Source organism: Pipistrellus hanaki (assembly GCF_964339955.1).
Source record: "Pipistrellus hanaki genome assembly, chromosome: 4".
NCBI classification, from domain to species: Eukaryota; Metazoa; Chordata; class Mammalia; order Chiroptera; family Vespertilionidae; genus Pipistrellus; species Pipistrellus hanaki.
Genome location: NC_140506.1, coordinates 80862951 through 80882555, shown reverse-complemented (window position 1 = coordinate 80882555; position 19605 = coordinate 80862951). Strand labels below are relative to the sequence as shown.

Below are 19605 nucleotides of genomic sequence, written 5' to 3'. Positions count from 1 at the left end.
AATAATTATAGGCTGGCCAAAACCTGTTTGGCTCAATGGATAGAGCATCAGCCTGCAGACTGAAGGGTCCCGGGTTTGATTCCGGTCAAGGGCATGTACCTTGGTTGCGGGCACATCCCCAGTGCGGGGAGTTCAAGAGGCAGCTGATAGATGTTTCTCTCATCGATGTTTCTAACTTTCTATCCCTCTCCCTTAGTCTCTGTAAAAAATCAATAAAATATATATATTTTTAAAAAATAATAATTATAGGCTGTTGTTGTTCCTTGTGATTAAGCCCCTATCCCAGTGGTCAGCAAACTCATTAGTCAACAGTGTGGTAAACTGCAACTCGAGCGCCACAGTTTGCGGACTAATGATATATGGTAAAAGGAGCTTGATTTATGATCTTGTCATTTCCTTCATGATCCAAACCAATTTTAGGTTTGCACTTTAATTATGTAATGAGTTACAGTGCTAATCTGGACACCTGTAAGGTATATACATCAAATGAATTTTCAGTTCCCGAATAATGTATTTTAAATGTTTTGTTTTGTTTTTTTCTTTGCTATAATGTAGGTGAATGCATCCCGGCAGGATATTGAAGATGCTGAGGAAATAGCAACTCAAACTGGTAGTGGAACAGATGCCACAGAAGGACTATTTAATATGGTCAGCATTTATTAGTAAAAGCAGTCAGACCTGACTATATGAGTCCAGAGGGAGGGAAGAGACAGCTAATGGCATACCATCTCCTTCAAGGCTTTAGTTTAAAACAGTAGTTCAAACTTGAAAATCGTGTGTTTTTGTTTTGTTTTTGTGTGTGTGTTTTTTGTGTGGTTTTTTTTGGAAGTGATTTCTGAAATGAAGTAGTTTGCTTCCATGTTGCTTACTGCAACATGTTGATTTATTTCCAAGGTTTTAATTTGGGTTTGGGAAAGCATGCTTCTCTTTCATTTTGTTTGTTTGTTTTTGTGGCCACATTATTATTGGCGAGGGAGTGAAAAATAGAAGAGCATACCAATTTAATTTTTTTAAATACATTTTTTATTAAATTATTATCTGTGTACATATTTTACCATTGCCCCCCCCCCAATTTAATTTTTATATTTTATAAGTTATATACCTTAACGCAGTATTTCTCTACCTGGGAAATTTCTTAAGTTGGGTTCACTGGGAGGAGAGCCTGAGATGGGGATTCGGGAGTCCTTGGACAAGGGTGTGAGGAAGCAGAAAAGAGCAGAGGGGAAGGACCTGGTGGGTGCCAGGAGGTGGGAGCATCTATAATGTTTGCATGGTCACACCCTCCGAGGGTCTTCTAGATCAGCGTTTTTCAACCGCTGTTCCGCGGCACACTAGTGTGCCGCGAGATGTTGCCTGGTGTGCCGTAGGTGCAGACAAGACAAGAATTTTATAATTTTTCACTATTTTGTTTACTTAATATTTCATAATAAAGTAATTATAAAATACTTTCTTTGTGTTTATTTGATTCCTATTCAAGAGAATTACTTGAGGCACAGAGTTAAATTTTTTAACATTTTCTAATGGTGGTGTGCCTCGTGATTTTTTTCATGAAACAAGTGTGCCTTTGCCCAAAAAAGGTTGAAAAACACTGTTCTAGATGAGAATTAGAGGCTGGGCTCTGAACCTGTGCTTTTATTTTGAATTTCACGATTGGTTCTGATTTATACCTCTGGTTGAGAGCTGCTGCCTGGAATGGTATATATGTATTTTCTTTGTTTTATCTTTTAAAGGAAATAATTACCTCTAACAGTTTTCTTACTAAACTACTTCTCCTGAATTTTTAAATGTCAACTTTTACATTATCTTTAAAGGATGAAGACGAAGTACCTGAAAATGAAACAAAGGCTGACCCTGAAAGGCTCAATCAGATGGCACATCCCGTCGCCGAACGCCTGGACATCCTGCTGTCCTTACTTTTGTCCTACATTAAGGATGTCTGCTATGTAGATGGTAACAGCCTATAATAGTCACAATAGCTACTGTTTATTGAACACTACTAGGCAACTGGTTCTGTGCTGATAGAAACCCTGTAAAAATCACTATTTTAAGTATGAGGACAAGAAAGTTTAGCGAGATTAAGTTACTTGCCAATATATCATAGCTTGGAAATGGTGTCACTGGGATTCAGGCTAAGTTATATGTCTTCAAAGCCCTTGGACCTTTTCACTGACTGTTGTGTTAAAAGATTATATATGGCACTCCCTAGAAATGGGCAAGGAGACACCTGATTGGTGGTGGTGGTCTTATATCCACCAGGGGCAAAGCAGATATACAGTCTTAATTCATCCTAGCTTGATGCCTGTCTTGGTGGCCACAGCTGTTTCATGCCTGAGGCACATTAAAAAATAAAGATTTATTGGCACTTAAGATTATATATTGGTCATTTTTATGTGGATACCGGATTACGCTCAAATTGTTCAAGACATTTAAGAATGGTATAGTAGACATAGATATATGGCGCTTGGTGTTACAACTGAGGTAGAGGGTCCTGGTACTGAAGTGGATAAATCCTATGCTTTTTGTCTTCATGGAATGTTTAGTTGCATGGAACTTTTAGTCTAGAGGCTTTGCCTTGAAAACAATTGTTTTTCATTCTCATTATTTAGATTTAAGAGTGAAACTCAGCCACTCAGAGTAAGACTTGAATCTGATTTGACTACGTTACTATTTTAACGTTTTTACTGAAAGGATTTTTAAAAGGCATTTTAAATGGCCACATTCCTAATATTCAAAAAACTTAATAGCATTTTGATAAATGCTTTTTTCTGTGTGTGTGTGTGTGTGTACACGTGTACTAGAGGGGGTGTGGGGTGGGAGGTGTTCCCCAGCCCGGCCTGCAACCTCTCCAATCTGGGACCCCTTGGGGGATGTTCAACTGCTGGTTTAGGTCTGAAGTCTGACATCCCTCTCAGAATTTGGGACTGCTGGCTCCTAACTGCTCACATGCCTGCCTGATTGCCCCTAACTGCTTCTGCCTACCAGTCTGATTGCCCCCTAACCACTCTCCTGCCAGCCTGATTGATGCCTTTCTGCTTCCCTGCTGGCCCAATCGCCCCCAACTGCCCTCCCCTGCCAGCCTGGTTGTCCCATGCAGCCTGTTGTTCAGTTGTTTGGTCGTCCCTCACTGATCCCCTTGCCAGCCTTGTCGCTCCAAGCAGCCTGCTGTTTGGTCATTACTGTTAGTGTGATGGTATCCTGGACAATTTGCATATTCCTCTATTATTAGTATAGATTTTTCCAGTGGCTTTGGGGGGGGTCACACTACATGTAATCTGCCCTTTCCACCTATTGTGAACCTTTTCTCATACCATTCACTGTTCTTTTAAATTAGTTGCTATTGATCATAGAGATTTAACTGATCTCTTTTACCCCCACTCATTTTATGTCATTATGAATAAGTGTAATGAGCATTTTGTACATTATCATAGTCATTTGCTTTAATATGCACCTAGTAGTAGGATTATTGGAATAAAGGACTTCTGCCCCATGAATTGTAAAATTGCCTTTTGGAAGGGTTCACATTGTGGCCTCAGAGCAGTATGTGAGAGGTGAGGGCCTGCTTCCTGCCAGAGCTGAGTTATTACACTTGAGAAGGAAATTTTGTGCAAAATAAAAATGGCACAAATACATCCATTTCTTAATGGTTTTATTTCTTAATGTTTTTTTTCCTTAATAAAATAATGTATTATAAAACTTGAAAATAATGTATTTATAAAACTGAAATGCCATATTTTCTCTATAGGTAAGATTGATATCAACAAAACAAAGGATTTATATCGAGAGCTCATAATTATTTTTGATAAACTCCTGTTGCCCACCCATGCCTCCTGCCACGTTCAGTTTTTCATGTTTTATCTCTGTAGCTTTAAATTGGTGAGTATGTCAATATTGTCATAAGCTTATTTTATTCTTGCCCATGTTTTCCCTTAAAGATCGGGGGTGGAGGGAGTAGGGAAGGGAGATCATGAGGTTTTTCTTTCTTTGTGGGTTCATTTTACTAGTACCGTTAATAAAGTACATGCCCGCCCTGGCTGGTTTGGCTCAGTGGATAGAGCATCGGCCTGTGGACTCAAGGGTCCCAGTTCGATTCCGGTCAAGGGCATGTACCTTGGTAGCGGGCACATACCCAGTATGGGGCATGCGGGAGGCAGCTGATCAATATTTTTATCATCAATGTTTCTAACTCTCTGTCCCTCTCCCTCACTGTAAAAAATCAATAAAATACATTTTTAAAAAAGTACATGCCCTTAAATGTGTAGTATGGAGCAGAGCAGAGGGCATTGTTATTGCTGTCTTCCAGCTCAGCCACGTGCTCTGAAAACATCCTGCATTTGGTCCACTAGGTGGTGTTGGATTAGAATCTCAGATGGGATATTTGACTTTATTTTTTTTAGTCTCTCTTAGTTGATCCTGTGTAGCCCAAACTAACTCTTTAATCTATATTTTATAACTTTAGGGTTAGGTTTTCTATTTTGGAAAAAAAAAAATGATTGGAAGATTCTACTCATTTGCAATTATTTTGTAGCTTTCTAGAACAATCGGTATTGTCATGGTTAAGAAGGTTAAAGTCAGTCTGTGTCAAAGTAGAGGTTAATAGTTTTTGAAAAGAGCTATTTGGAAGAAATTGGAAGTTGCATACTTTGTTAAACAGAAGCTTACTCAGTCTATCTCCGTGGTCAGCAAACTGAGGCTCGCGAGACACTTGTGGCTCTTTGGCCCCTTGAGTGTGGCTCTTCCACAAAATACCACGGCCTGGGCGAGTCTATTTTGAAGAAGTGGCATTAGAAGAAGTTTAAGTTTAAAAAATTTGGCTCTCAAAAGAAATTCCAATTGTTGTACTGTTGATATTTGGCTCTGTTGGCTAATGAGTTTGCCGACCACTGGTCTGTCTTTTTCTGTGATTGGCGTAATTAGTCAAGTGACTCACATGCTGGTCAAGTTCAATACATGCAATCAAACACTGGAAGGTTACTTTGAACTCTGAAAGGTCCTGCAGAAGGGGTTTCCGTGTGTGTGTGTGTGTGTATTATTGCTGGTTTCCAGTTCTTGCCACAAGTCAGGATCACTTTGTAGAGCTTTTAAAATAGGTGATTGCAAATCCCTGTCACAAACCTACTGAATCTGTTAGGTTGATTTTGATTCTTAGCTTGTTTTGGGATCCATTGGATTATTTAATGCTCGGGAGCCTTTTGTTTTTAATATTATCTCAAGGTGTTTTAAAAATAAGAACCATGACAACTGTTATTTAGCGATATAACTGAGGTACCAGAACTTTCCCACATTGGTGAGTTAAAATCTTAGGATTCAGATAGCTATTGTAGAATATCTTAAGCATTTAAAAAGACCAGACCAGCCAAAACTGGTTTGGCTCAGTGGTGGAGCGTCGGTCTGCGGACTGAAGGGTCCCAGGTTCGATTCTGGTCAAGGGCATGTACATTGGTTGCGGGCACATCCCCGGTAGGGGGTGTGCAGGAGGTAGCTGATCGATGTTTCTCTCTCATCGATGTTTCTAGCTCTATGTCTCTCTCTCCTCCTCTTTGTAAGAAATCAATAAAATATATTTAAAAAAATAAAAAGACCAGACCAACACCTTCTTTTATTATAGGGATTTGCAGAAGCATTTTTGGAACATCTCTGGAAAAAATTGCAGGATCCGAATAATCCTGCCATCATCAGGCAAGCTGCTGCAAATTATATAGGAAGCCTTTTGGCAAGAGCTAAATTTATTCCTCTTATGTAAGTAACCTAATTTTTCCAAGTGTATGTATGTATGTATGTGTGTGCGTGTGAGTGTGTGTGTATATGTATATTGCTTTAAAAGATTATAGCATTCTCAAGTCAGAGAAGTATCTGCCTTATGTTTAGAGGCAATTTCTAAATAAAACATTTCCTGTTTTATATGTAAAACCTCATGTAAAGCTCTCTGTTTAGAATGGCTGTACTTGAACATGAAGATTCATTTGTCTCCATGGGTAGTGTGCAGTGTTGTATACTATTTTGATTCTTTTTATAGGTTTCTCATTTTTTAATTTGTATTTTGAATCAATTATGTCTGTTAAAACTGAAGAAAAAGTCCTTGTAAAGGTAACAGAAAAATCTATGTAGGAGGCCAGCTCTCAGCCTATTTCTCCCAGTGATCCAGGAAGATATCTTTGGGCAAGGATGCTATTGGAGACCTTTAACAACTACAGCTATTTGGCCATTCTGTCCTGAATCGTTGACAAGGGCTTCATTAGAACTCCATAGGGAACGGTGAAAGCATTTCTCTTTTCCTTGCAAGCTTTTGGTAAACACCCTCTGTTCTTCTGCCAAATCTCTCTTAAGAGGGTTGGGGGGTGGAGGGAGCATTGGAGAAGCTTTTCTGTGTTGATGAGAAACTGGTGTCCATCTCATCCCTTGGGACTTCCAGGGTTCTTAGGGCCTATTGTCCCCCCACCCCTACCCTGCATTCCCTTCGTTTGATTCTCCTCTGTGCCCCTGGCTAATATATAAAGAAGCCTAAGGATTGACTTTTAGTTTGCACTGAGAGGCATTGTGTTTTCTGTCACTGTAGTTTTTTTATGAAGCCAGTGGATTTGACTTGAATTTTTCTTCTCTCTAGTACTGTAAAATCATGCCTAGATCTTTTGGTAAATTGGCTGCACATTTACCTAAATGACCAGGACTCAGGAAAAAAAGCATTTTGTGATGTTGCTCTACATGGACCATTTTACTCGGCCTGCCAAGCTGTGTTCTACACTTTTGTTTTCAGACACAAGCAGCTTTTAAGCGGAAACCTGAAGGAAGGTCAGTGATGTGGGATTGATGGATGTGAACTGGATTTTCCTGTGAAATCCTTTAGAATGCAGATTTGTTACTTTTTTAAAAATTTGTTGAAAACTCTGGAGTCAGAAAACTGCACATGCACACAAACTTTTATAAATTATTTCAAGCAGCATATAAGCCCCTAACACCACCTTAAGTGTCCTCTGAATAGCTGATGGGTTTGAGGTTGAGAACCTCTGCTTTAGAGGGTGGCATCTAGAGGCATGTAAGATGTGAAGATGCCCTTCTTCAGGGGGAGGCCAAGCTCTGCACTGGGCCAGCACCATGCTCAGCTTCCTATGCACCTCCTTGTCCCCGTGACGGCCCAGTGAAGGGCAGTCATTCCCACTGGACAGGAGACACCAAAGCACAGGGGAGTGGTTCATTGGCAGGATTGGAAATTGAAACCTGGTGAGGATGGCTGTAAAGCTGTGGTCATAATGATTATGCACCTTTATCTAAAGCACATGTGTCAAACACAAGGCCCGCGGGCCAAATCCAGCCCGCCAGGCCTTGCAATGTGGCCCGCACCGCGCTGTCATCACTGCACTCCGCTGTCAGTTTATGACATTGTCAGTTTATGACTGTTCATAAACCATTCGGCCCGCGATTTAGGCTGGATTTTAGATTTTGGCCCCTTCTCTGATTGAGTTCGACACCCCTAATCTAAAGACTTAAGTAAATGACTGGTTTTCAATTTTGCTAATGTCTAAGGGTTTATTATTTAAATCTACCAGAAGAAGTTTGTTTTTTGGGTTATTTTAAATTTTAGTTGAAGACCATCCTGGTAGCGATATCAGCTAAACAAAACAAATTTAAATGTTTTGTTTTACTGTCATGAATAATTCAAATGGTTTAATAGGCTGTTTCCTCTAAACTTGAGTTTCTTAAGCTGTGCACTTACCTTTGGGCTGGATGGATAATTTTATGTTGTGGAGGCTGCCTTTGCATTGTAGAATGGTTAGCAGCTGCCTCCTCACCTTCTACCCTCTAGATGGCACTAGCACCCCTCCCCATCCTATCCTCTTGTGGCAACTAAAACTGTCTCCAGACACTGCCAGATGTCAGCTAGGGGCACAATTGCCTTGAGTTGTGAAGCACAGCTCAAAACGGAAACTTGTGTGCATTACATATTTTTATTTACATCTGTATACTTCTGAAAAGATGTGGGGTTTAAAAATTAATTGTATGAACTAGTGATAGGACAAGGCTTTATCACAAGGTAAGTAAAATCTCTACATTTTTGTGTGAATAAGTGGTAAGGTTCTTGGTAAAAAGAGTATTTCTTCTAAGCCATAACATCCCATTTAAAAAGTTTTTGATTGATTTGAGAGAGAAACATCGATCTGTTCTACTTATTTATGCATTCATTGATTGATTCTTGTTTGTGCCCTGACCAGGGATCAAACCCTTAACTTTGGTATATCGGGGTGAACCTGACATCTCATTTTTAGTAATTTTTATCAATATATACATCAAAGAATTTTCTAACAAAAGTACTTAAGCACAAGTTGGTCTGCTTACCTCTTAAAATAGGTATGGTATCTTTCTTTTACTGATATAGGAGATAAGTATATTTATTATTTCCAGGACAGTGAAATCTAATTTTCCATTCTAAATCCATAGTTCTTTTGTGTATGTGTGTTTTGTTTTTTTTAATGTGGAATATAAACAACTAATGCACATTCAAAAATATGGTCAATTTTACTAGTAATTTAAGACATGCAGGTCTTATGGGCTTGTTTTTTTTTTATTGCTTGTCAGATTGACTATATACACACACACATAGTATATGGAATTCAAGAAGGAGAAATTTCCACACTCTACAGGGATTGGAGACTCAATCGTGTTGCCAGAACTCTTTAATGATTTCACGGTTGTTAGCTGAAATAAAATCATATGGCCTTTAATCTCAGCATAAGCTGTGCTTACATATCTGTGAATTTCAAATTGTCATACAAGCTGATAGCCCACTAGAAATGTTTGCTTACTTTGAAGTCCTGGATCTTTAAAAGAATAAACAGCCCTGGCCAGTAGCTCGGTGGTTAGTGTCAGCCTGTAGCCCAAAGGGTTGGGTTCGATTCCCAGTCAAAGGCACGTACCTTGGTTGCAGGTACCCCAGTCTGGTAGAGGCACATACAGGAGGCAATTAGCAACTGATAGATGTGTCTCACATTGATATTTCTTTCCTCCCCCCTCTCTTCCTTCTATTATTTTTAGAAATCAATGGAAAAAAATATCCTAGGGTGAGGATTAAAAAAAAAAAGAAGAAACAGTTTTCTTTAGAAAAATTGTCTTAGTCAAAATTGGCTTAGTGCTTAAGCCTAATGACATTCTTCTGGGCTCCACGTTGTATGACTATCTACATGGACCTTTATTTGTTTTAGTTTATTTATTTATTTTAAAATATATTTTATTGATTTCACAAAGGGAGGGAGGGAGAGAGAGAGACATCAATGATGGGGATCAAAGCCACAACCTAAGCTTGTGCCCATTCATAAGTCAATGCTCAACCACTGAGCCATGCTGGCCAGGCTACATGGACCTTTATTTAAAGCAGTTTCACAAATAACGTTTAAGTCCTTTTTCTAACCCGTGAAAAAAAATCTGTGCTGTTTTAAGACTGTTATTTTTGTATCTTTTAAAAAATCTTTTGTTTTTAATCAAAGGTTTGAGGTACCTTCAAAGTCTAAATTTTGAACGTATAGTGATGAGTCAACTAAATCCTCTGAAGATTTGTCTGCCCTCGGTAGTTAACTTTTTTGCTGCAATTACAAGGTAAGTTATTTGTACTTTATTGGTGGAAGGTATTTACAAGTAAATTTATATCAGTACTAGAGGCCTGATGCACGAAAATTCGTGCAAAAGTAGGCCTGCCTTCCCCCGGCTGCCGACTCCAGCTTCCTTGTCCGGAAGGACATCTGGTCTAATTAGCATATTACCCCTTTATTATTAAAGATTGTTGTTGTAAAATTCCATTAAATTTCTGTGAAACAATTCAATAAGATTAGTTAAATAAAATACAAACATTTAAAAACCAGTAACCCAATATTTGCAGGAAACACTGTTGTGCACCAGTTGTTTTATATTTTGGTGGTATTGGAAATTGCTACTAATCTTTATGCAGAGAGTAATAATTGAGCAGAAGCCTAGACACTTTGAAATACATAAGGCAACTAGTAACCTGAGAGGTAGAAACCAACTATGTTTATTAGAGTGACTCCTATAATAGTAATAAAAATAGACTGGGCATGAGATAAATCTCCAACAATAGGGGACTGGTTTAGTGAGGGACTGAATTATCTCGGGCCTTGTAGCTATAGCTAATGCGTAATTTTACTGTATGCCTGGTACAGTTTTATGTGCTTTACTTAGAACTTACTGAAAATTCACACAATCTTATGAACATAATATTAATCCATTTATAAATAGGAAGATGGAGGCACAGAGAGATTAAATTACTTCTGTGAAGTCAGAGCTAGACTGGGGAAGAGCTGAGATTGAATGCAGGCAGTCTGGCTCCTTTGTAAGCATTTACTGAACTATTCTGCTTTATGTAGACACTGAATTGGAGATCTTGGGCATTTAATCAGCATATGAGGACAGGATCATAGCTTAAAATATTGAACAGATAAGAATCTGTGCTATTATAAGAAAAAAAATCATCCCTCAGTCCTTTTAGACAACTTACTGCTCTCATTCAGCAATCTTATTTTTCTTTGCTGGATATCTAGTTTGAGGTTTACTTTCTCCTGAGATCTCAAAAATGGTAAAGAGTCAAAAGATGTAGAGAGACCAACAAGGAGTAGTGTTGAGTGGGTGAAAGGTTCCTGGGAAAACAGGAAGGGTGAGGACAGATGAAGCAAAGCAGATGACGCAGCTGCCCCCTGAGTATGCTCACGGCGGGGAGTAAGGGTTGCCGTGGAGGAGCACACTGGTCAGATGAGCTCACTAGGTTTGGGTTGGAGTCAGCGATGGAGGTAAAGAGTGAGGTGTGATGCTAAGAGAAGAGATTGAAATAAAGTTCTGTGTGCAGGAAGTTAGGTATCATCTGTAGCTCCTGCTTTTGCTTACTTAATGGTTTTAAGATGCATTGTCAATTCGTACATCTGCTCTGTAATGTTCTAATGATTTTTAAAAATTGATTCCTTGTTATTAAGCAGTTCCTTTTTCAGTATCAGTAACAGCGGCTTAGCGACATGGTTGTATGTGTATGATGGTGCAAAGGCACACGCTTCCTGTCACTCAGACGTGTAGCTGCTGGGTTGTAAGAGATGCACATTGTGAACTTGACCAGTTATTGCACACTGTACTGCAGTGTGGTTTTGCCAATTTATCCTCCCACCAGGAGCAGAGATCAAATGTGATCCTTGGCTACTAGAACAGAAATAAACGTATGTCACTTAAAATTACAATAGTGAGCTGAGAATCTGAGATGACCTGAGTGAATACTGTGAGGAGGAGGGTAGGAGATAGGGAGTAGCAGATGTGAGCTTAAATCCTTATGTCAGAGAAGCCATCTGATAATGATTCAAGTTGCCAAGTCATGTGGAGGTAGAATTTTTTTTATCGTGAGTTCTTCAATATATTTAAATGTTTTACTCCTATTCTTTACCATTTTCTGAGATTGTGACTTAGTCATACTCTTTCCTACTGTTCTCATTTCTTCAAAAACCAAATTTCCCCATCATCAAATACTATCTCCTCGGTAATTAATGAATCCCCTTTCACCAATCCCTAATTCTTTTATAGACAATAAAAATAAATAAGTAAAGACAGCTATTTTGCAAAGTAGGAAAGTTTTCCCTAAAAGCATCACTTTCTGCTTTACGTTCTTTTTTTCTTGCACTTGTTATGTTTGGCAGTAACTGTGTGGTCAGTATAGTTATCACTCACGAACAAGCATGTTCATGCAGAGTAATTCCAGCAAGCTAATGCCTCTGTTGTTTTTCTTGTTCCATAGTAAATACCAGTTAGTCTTCTGCTACACTATCATTGAGAGGAACAATCGCCAGATGCTACCAGTTATTAGAAGTACAGCTGGAGGGGACTCGGTGCAAACCTGCACTAACCCACTTGACACCTTCTTCCCCTTCGATCCTTGTGTGCTTAAGAGGTGGGTGCTCCTAACACAGCCAACCTGTCGTGAACTTAAATGCACTGTGTGTTTGCTTTTCCCAAGGTTGGGATGTAGAGTTTCTCTGTCATACGTGGCTGGCCATTTCTAGCCGTTCGTAAAGCCATGGTCATCTTGCACATGTTTTATAGGCAAAGCAGAGGAGGCCTGTTAGAGACTGACTGCTGAGTCTCATAGGCACACTAGGGTTTTTAGATCTTTGCCCCATTAGGAACACAAGTTGAGACTAAAGGCTTTTGGTTTATTTTTTTTATTTTATTTTATTTTTTTTTAAAACATATTTTATTGATTTTTATACAGAGAGGAAGGGAGAGAGATAGAGAGTCAGAAACATCGATGAGAGAGAGTCATCGATCAGCTGCCTCCTGCACACCCCCCACTGGGGATATGCCCGCAACCAAAGTACATGCCCTTGACCAGAATCGAACCCGGGACCCTTCAGTCCCCAAGCCGACGCTTTATCCATTGAGCCAAACCGGTCCCGGCTATTTTTGTTTTCCTTTAAACTTGTTGGTTTAAAGGTGTCCCAGTAGGGAGGATGTTGTCTTTTCATGGCTCATAATTTTCTGCCAGTGACTTGTTTCTTCCTCCAGAGCCCACATACTGTTGCACAGGCTAAACAAAAGCCAAGAGATTTATGTTGATGGATAATTCTGGAAAGTCAATAAGCCAGTCTTAACTTTGTATTTGTATAAGGAAGCAGAATTTTTGCTTTATTGTTTATCCTTATCTGAGGATATTTTTTTCCATTGTTTATTAGAGAGAGTGGAACAGGGGGCAGGGAGGGGGGGAGGGGGAAGAGAGAGAGAGAGATATCAGATGGTTGCTTTTCCAATCGAGCTCGGGGATTGAACCTGTTATCCTTTGATGCACAAGTGATGCTCTAATCACTGAGTCACACCGGCCAGGGCCAGGCAGGCCTTTTCCCCAGACTTACTTTTAGTAAATTGCTATAAGAATTTAAAAAAGGAAGTTCCAGCCAAAACCAGTTTGGCTCAGTGGATAGAGCGTCGACCTGCAGACTGAAAAGTCCCAGGTTCGATTCCGGGCAAGGGCATGTACCTTGGTTCTGGGCACATTCCCAGTGGGGTTGTACAGAAGGCAGCTGATCAATGTTTCTCTCTCATTGATGTTTCTCTCTTTCCTTCTCCCTTCCTCTCTGTAAGTAAAAAAAAAATTAAATAAATAAATAAATATCAATAAAATATATTTTAAAAAATAAAAAAGGAAGTTCTAGAATAATGTAATTTTTTTTCCATTTGGACACATTATAATTCATTGCTAGTCTATGCAAAGTTGAGAAACATTTACACTTGAGAAAGAAATATGTTCCACCTATATGAATTGATGAAGTCTTATAGAGTAGAGGCCACATGAGTTACAGTTTTTACATAGAGTATTTTTTGACACTTAATATTTGAGCCATAATTTTCACTTTATTTCGGGTACTAGGTCTTGTGAAAGAAGAGCTAATATATTCTGACCTTCACTGCAGTATTTAACTTGATTTGTGAAATATGATCTTTGTTGACAGGTCAAAGAAATTCATTGATCCGATTTATCAGATATGGGAAGACCTAAGTGCCGACGAGCTTCAGGAGTTTAAGAAACCCATTAACAAGGTAAATTTGTGATTCAACATGCTTTTTGGGAATCTCCTGTGTGGTTACAGATTATAGTCAAGTAGTAAATAGCAATGTTACACTTAAAAATAGAACATTTTGGCCAGCCAGTGTAGCTCAGTGGTTGGTGTCAACCCATGAACCAGAAGCACATACTCGGTCAGGGCACATGCCCAGGTTGTGGTCTCAGTCCCTGGTGGGATGCATGTGGGAGGTGGCCAATCGATGATTCTCTCTCATCATTGATGTTTCTATCTCCCTCTCCCTTCCTCTCTCTGAAATCAATAAAACTTTTTTTTTTTTTTTTAATAGGACATTTTATACATTCTGCCTTTGCAAAATTCCAAGCTCAGGATATGTTCTTATGAAAAGAGTTTTTGTGTTTTTGATGAATAATTTAAACCAGACACTTCACACATTGACTTTGGGGAGTGAAGATTAATTAAAAATTAATAAATTTAGATAAATAAATTTAGATCTTTATCACTTGATCATTACCACCAAGTAACAATGGCAAATATACTATGTTGATACTATAAGCAACACCATAATTATATAGAGGTTACCATTGATTTTGTAGCTCTGTGTGTAGGTGGTAAAGATGCAGGTCTGCAGCATACCTTCCAGTGCATGTCAGATGGAAGTGAGGCAGTTATTGCCAGAGGAGAAAATCAGAATTCACTAATAAATGATGTCACTGTTCTTTTTTTGTGTGGCAGACTTATTTCCCCATTAAAGGTCAACTTTATGTGCCTGTCTTATAAGGAATCACTGGGAATCTCATTATTTTTCCTCATATTTTGTGTTTGAAGCCTCCATTTATTCATTCACATTGTGTTAGATACAAAAGTTATAATAGTGAGCAAGAATGACATATCATGTTACCTGCCCATATTGACCTTAATCTGCTAAAAAAAAAAAAAAAAAAAAAAAAATATCTGACTTTAAACAAATAGTGACAGCGTGTGGCGAGTAATTGAGAAGTGTGCATCAGAGGAAGTTTTTCTTTGTTAATCCTTGCCTGAGGGTGTTTTTCCACTGATTTTAGAGAGTGGAAGAGAGGGAAAAACAAGTATCGATGTGGAAGAAACACATTGATTTGTTGTCTCCTGCATGAGCCCTGACCAGGCCTCACGCTTGAGAGGAACCTGCAACCGAGATGCATGCCCTTGACCGAATCGAACGGAACGCTGATGCTCAATCCACTGAGCCAGACTGGCCAGGGCTGGGGGAAGCTTTTGAATTATGTTTTCTCTACCTTTTTAGAAGTAGCACATTCCTGAGGGAAGGAATTCTTGGAAGCTTTTCAAACCACTTGTGATCTTGTTGATAATCTCTGTTCTCCTGATAGGAGGCGGTGGAAGATGAAGATGATGACTTTTTGAAAGGTGAAGTTGGGATTACACCGAGCTCCTTTGACACGCATTTTCGAAGTCCTTCGAGCAGTGTGGGCTCCCCACCAGGGTTGTACCTGCCAGACCAGTCTCCATTGACGGCAAGGATTTGCGATTGAGACGATCATGCCTCCCCGTCCTGCCCTTTAACACCAGGGCTCGTGCTGTTTGAGTTTCACATCAAACTAGAGCATCGAGTACCTGCCTCTGGCACCATATTTCAAGTTAGACTTATTCTAGTGCGCGAACAGACATGTGTTTTTTCTTCTTTTTCTTTTTGCTCCCATATAGACAGAGGAAAAGACTGACTATCATGTGCAATATTTTATAATGGAGTTGATGATAAGTGTTCAAGGCTTGGCTTGTTTATGTATACTTAATGTATACTTTCGTGTGTTACAGCTTTTTAACATAATTATTGTGAAATTTCTAATATCAGCAACAGCCTGTTTTAACAGATTGCATTTTAAACATAGGTTCTGGTGAGAGCCATACTTATAGGACTTTTCTGATCAGTGAAAATCCTCTAGAACACTATTTATAGTCTTTAGAGTTTATTTTGGGCACATTGTTTACCTCTGCTGTAACTGTCCGTGTGTTGGGGTTCAGTGGGGTGCAGAGAAGGTAGGAGACAGTGGGGAGATGGCCAGGGCTGGTCCCAAATGCTGAGAGCGGGAGATCTCCAGGGGCTTCGGAGATCAATAAAAGCCTGGAGGGAAGACATAGGGGATTTAGGGAGACAGAATCAGCCAAATCATCCACATGTGAGTGTAAGTGGATTTTTTAAAAAAAAATGGAGTTCCATGTAAAAGTAATTCACATTGACTGAAGGTGGGGGTTGGGCTTTTTATAAAACAGCAAGCAAAGAGCAGTTTACCCCAAAGCGCCCAGGTGTGATGTTTGAACTGGAATGACCCATTTATAGTGGAATTTTAACATGGATTTTTATATTTTTACCAGTATGAGTAGACCAGTTCTTATTTTGAAAATTTCTTGGAGAGGGTGGGTTACATTTTAGGTTATTTATGGGGTGATTTTGCTAGCAACAGTTGGCCAAGGTTACATATATTCTTTGTCCAACTGGCTATTTGTATCATGGATTCAACTCAGTGAAACCCTAAACCCTCCTCTGTCTAGTTTTCTGGGGGTTTTTTGTTTGTTTGTTTTTTAACAAAACAAGAGGAGTCTAAAGAACCTTGCATATAGCAAATTTGTGCGGGCACTGCTAGATTCATTTGGAAGCTCATGCATATTTAGCTTCATTCTTTATTTGTGTACTTTTTTGTTACTTGTGAAAATGTACATCTTTAAACTTATTTATTTTTCTGCCACTTTTCCTATTTTTTATTTAAAAGCAAGTAATATTTTCTTGATCGCAAATATTTTGTAATGAAATACTTTCTCCTAGAGCATAATATGCTCTTGTATAATTATATTGATGGCGATGTAGAGTTTGAATTGCAGTCTGTAAATATGCTTTGGAACAGAAAAAATTTTATTGCTTTAAAAAGTTTAGGATATTGGTGACTTTCTTTTAGTGACTTGGTGGAATATCATTTGAGAACCTTTAGGTTCTCTTTTTTTAACTGCTGACAAAAAGGTGGGATTTTGTATACTGGACAAAAGGAGAAAATGAAATGTGTCCATAGAAATAATGTAAGTGGAGTCTCTGGTTGGGAAGTAGCTTTACTGTAGAGGGGTATATTTATAAGTAAGTGTTTAATTTCGAAGGAGCTTGAGAAAAAACCTATTGTGACAATAAAACAATGACATGGTTAATCTGGAACTCTTGTTCTTAAAGGGAGGTACCTCAAGAAAGGTGCTACCTACACAAATGTTCTTTTAATTTTTTTTTTCTTTCTTTTTTTAAATTTAAATATATTGATTTTTTACAGAGAGGAAGGGAGAGAGAGAGAGAGCTAGAAACGTCAATGAGAGAAACACCAACCAGCTGCCTCTTGCACACCCCCTACCAGGGATGTGCCCGCAACCAACATACATGCCCCTGACCGGAATCGAACCTGGGACCTTTCAGTCCGCAGACCGATGCTCTACCACTGAGCCAAACTGGTTTCGGCTTAATTTTTTTCTTACTGATCTGTATTTAAACATTGTTTTTCAATGTAAAACTGCATATGAGACTTGATTAAAAAGGCAAAAATATTGCCTGTGTGATTGGGAGTGCTCAAACATAAAGTGCATGTTGGTGATGCGATGCACTTCCAGATGCATCTGAAGTGTCGCTGACTCCCCTTGATCACAGCCAGCCAAGAATGACTGCGGCTTGAACTGGTCCAAGGAAGACAAACACTTCTTCAAAAATTTACAGGCCTTGAGGAATATATCTGGTGAAAAAATAATTGTAAAATCTCTTTGGAAAGTGTATGATGAGAACAAGGGATTTTTTGTTCCTCTTACTGAAAAGCAGATGTGTGCGTGTGTGCGCGTGCGTGTGCGCACACACTGAATGGCCAGATTATTATGACCACCTTTTGCATTCAATATTGAAGTGATTCTTCTTGGCATTGACTCCACAAGATGTTGAAAGGTGATGCGAGGAATCTGACACCATGCCTGATGAATAGCGCTGTCCTGTTCTGTGAGATTTGATGGTTGTGGAACCATTCGCCTGGTGGCTCTTTTAACTTTGTCCCACAAATGCTCATTTGGATTGAGATCTGGTGATTGTGGGGGCCACCTAAGCAAGGTAAAATCTCCCTCATCTCTTGAAACCACTCCTGCACAATATGAGCACTGTGGCATGGCACGTCTTATTGGAAGAAGCCTTCTCCATTGGGATATGCCATCAACATGATAGGATGAACTTGATCAGCAACGATACTGCTATTCAGACGTTCCACACGAATTAAAGAGCACAAATCATGCCAGGAAAACATGCCCCAAACCATAACACTGTCCCTACCAGCTTGAAGGGTTGTATTCATACATGTGGGGTGCATGCTTTCATGCTATTTCCGTGAAATTCTCACTCAACCATCTGCATGATGCAACTGGAAACGTGATTCATTGGATCACATGACTTTTTCCCAATGGTCGACTGTCCAATCCTTGTGTTCCTGTGTGAATTGGAGACGTTTTATAATGGTAACTGCAGACAGCAAAGGTGTTCAAACAGGCCTTTGGCTTCCATATCCCATACGATGCAGTGTCCAGCTAATTTGCTTACAAACGTCAGGTGGTCATAATAATCTGGTCACTCAGTGTATATCCTATATAATAAAGAGCTAATATGCTAAATAGACCTGATAGTGGAATGACCTTTGGGAATGACCTTCCTGAATGACCAGTGGGTGGGGGGTGGGGCTGCAGAGGCCTATTCTTGCACGAATTTCATGCATCAGGCCAGGCTTCTAGTGTGTGTACATACATACTGAGTGGCCAGATTATTATGATCTCTGAATATATAATCTGGCCACTCAGTATATATCCTATATAATAAAAGGCTAATATGCAAATTGTCCCCTCTAACAGCAGGCAGCTGGCCAACCGCCCACATCCCCTCCCCCTGGCCAGGCTAGCCGGACCCCACCCATGCACAAATTCATGCACGGGGCCTCATACAAACGCGCACACTGAGAGGGAGAAACAAATGATAAAAATTATTGCCTCCCATATGACTCCTCCTAGGGATCATACCCCCAACCTCCATAGGTCTATGCTTAACCACAGCCCTACCTGTGAATGCAAAACACTTTCAATTGATGTAGGAGAACCAGAGTCCATCCCATTGTCTGCTTGGTTAGTAGCTTCTCTTTCTAACCAAGTGTGTGACACGCTCTTCAAAACTCTAATTTTATTGAACTGTTAATTGAAAACTAATACCTATTCTAGGGTTGTGAGGATTCAGTGAAAATGCATGTAAAATCTGTCCATAGCTGTTTGGCTACCTTGTGAGAAAGACTAAAGAAGGAAGCTCTTCCATGAAAAAATCTTTTCAAGACAAAGATGTCTTCCATTTTACCCATGTTACTTCCTTGGTACCAACTTAATAGAGCCCTAACCCAACACTGATTATGGTGTTTCTTAGCCCTTGGAGTTTAGAGAAACTAAGGAGGTGGAATATAAAATGATTACATTTTAGTAGTTTTTGCTCATCGTGGGATGACTCTCCTCATCTCACCATCTTTTTAAAAAATTACTTTTTGTTGATGTATTGTGGAATTGGATGTATTGTGGAATTGGATCTATTGGAGTATTTGCAAGTTTTAGAATAGAGAACCCCAGCCTTGCACCAGGGTACCTATCCTCAGTAGGACTGCATGGTATGGTGCCTAATGGATGCCAATACTTAACTGATGATTTCTAAATGTGGGGCTACCAAATTTTAGGCTCTATTTTCCCAGATTAAGACATGTTGCGTTTATTATTCACTGAATACCATCTGGGACTTGCTCAAGATCACGCACGATTAGATGGTGGTAGGGACCGTATTGTGAACCGAAGCCGAGAGCCCTCAGACCCCGCCCTCAGGCCAGGCTACCGGATCTGGGAACTGAGCTAGGCTCTGAGAGCAAAGGCTCTCAAGTTGGGCGCAGCTCCCCTCCGTTCGCCCCCACGCTTTCAGGACTACATTTCCCAGCGCCCCTTGCGGAAGAGGCTGGCCTCACTCCGTTTCCTGGCTATTAGA

At 39.6% G+C, this 19605-nt stretch overlaps 1 protein-coding gene across 1 annotated transcript in view; it reads left to right on the top strand.

Moving 5' to 3' along the window:
* Positions 1 to 16736, top strand: part of RRN3 (RRN3 homolog, RNA polymerase I transcription factor) — a 31532-nt gene extending 14796 nt beyond the window's left edge. The window contains exons 10-18 of the mRNA XM_084881129.1: positions 556 to 648; positions 1812 to 1950; positions 3743 to 3873; positions 5606 to 5736; positions 6602 to 6786; positions 9474 to 9582; positions 11768 to 11920; positions 13476 to 13563; positions 14915 to 16736. Of these exons, the coding sequence (XP_084737255.1) occupies positions 556 to 648; positions 1812 to 1950; positions 3743 to 3873; positions 5606 to 5736; positions 6602 to 6786; positions 9474 to 9582; positions 11768 to 11920; positions 13476 to 13563; positions 14915 to 15076 (1191 nt within the window). The 3' untranslated portion in view covers positions 15077 to 16736. The remainder of the gene's footprint in view (positions 1 to 555; positions 649 to 1811; positions 1951 to 3742; positions 3874 to 5605; positions 5737 to 6601; positions 6787 to 9473; positions 9583 to 11767; positions 11921 to 13475; positions 13564 to 14914) is intronic.
* Positions 16737 to 19605: the final 2869 nt, after the last annotated feature.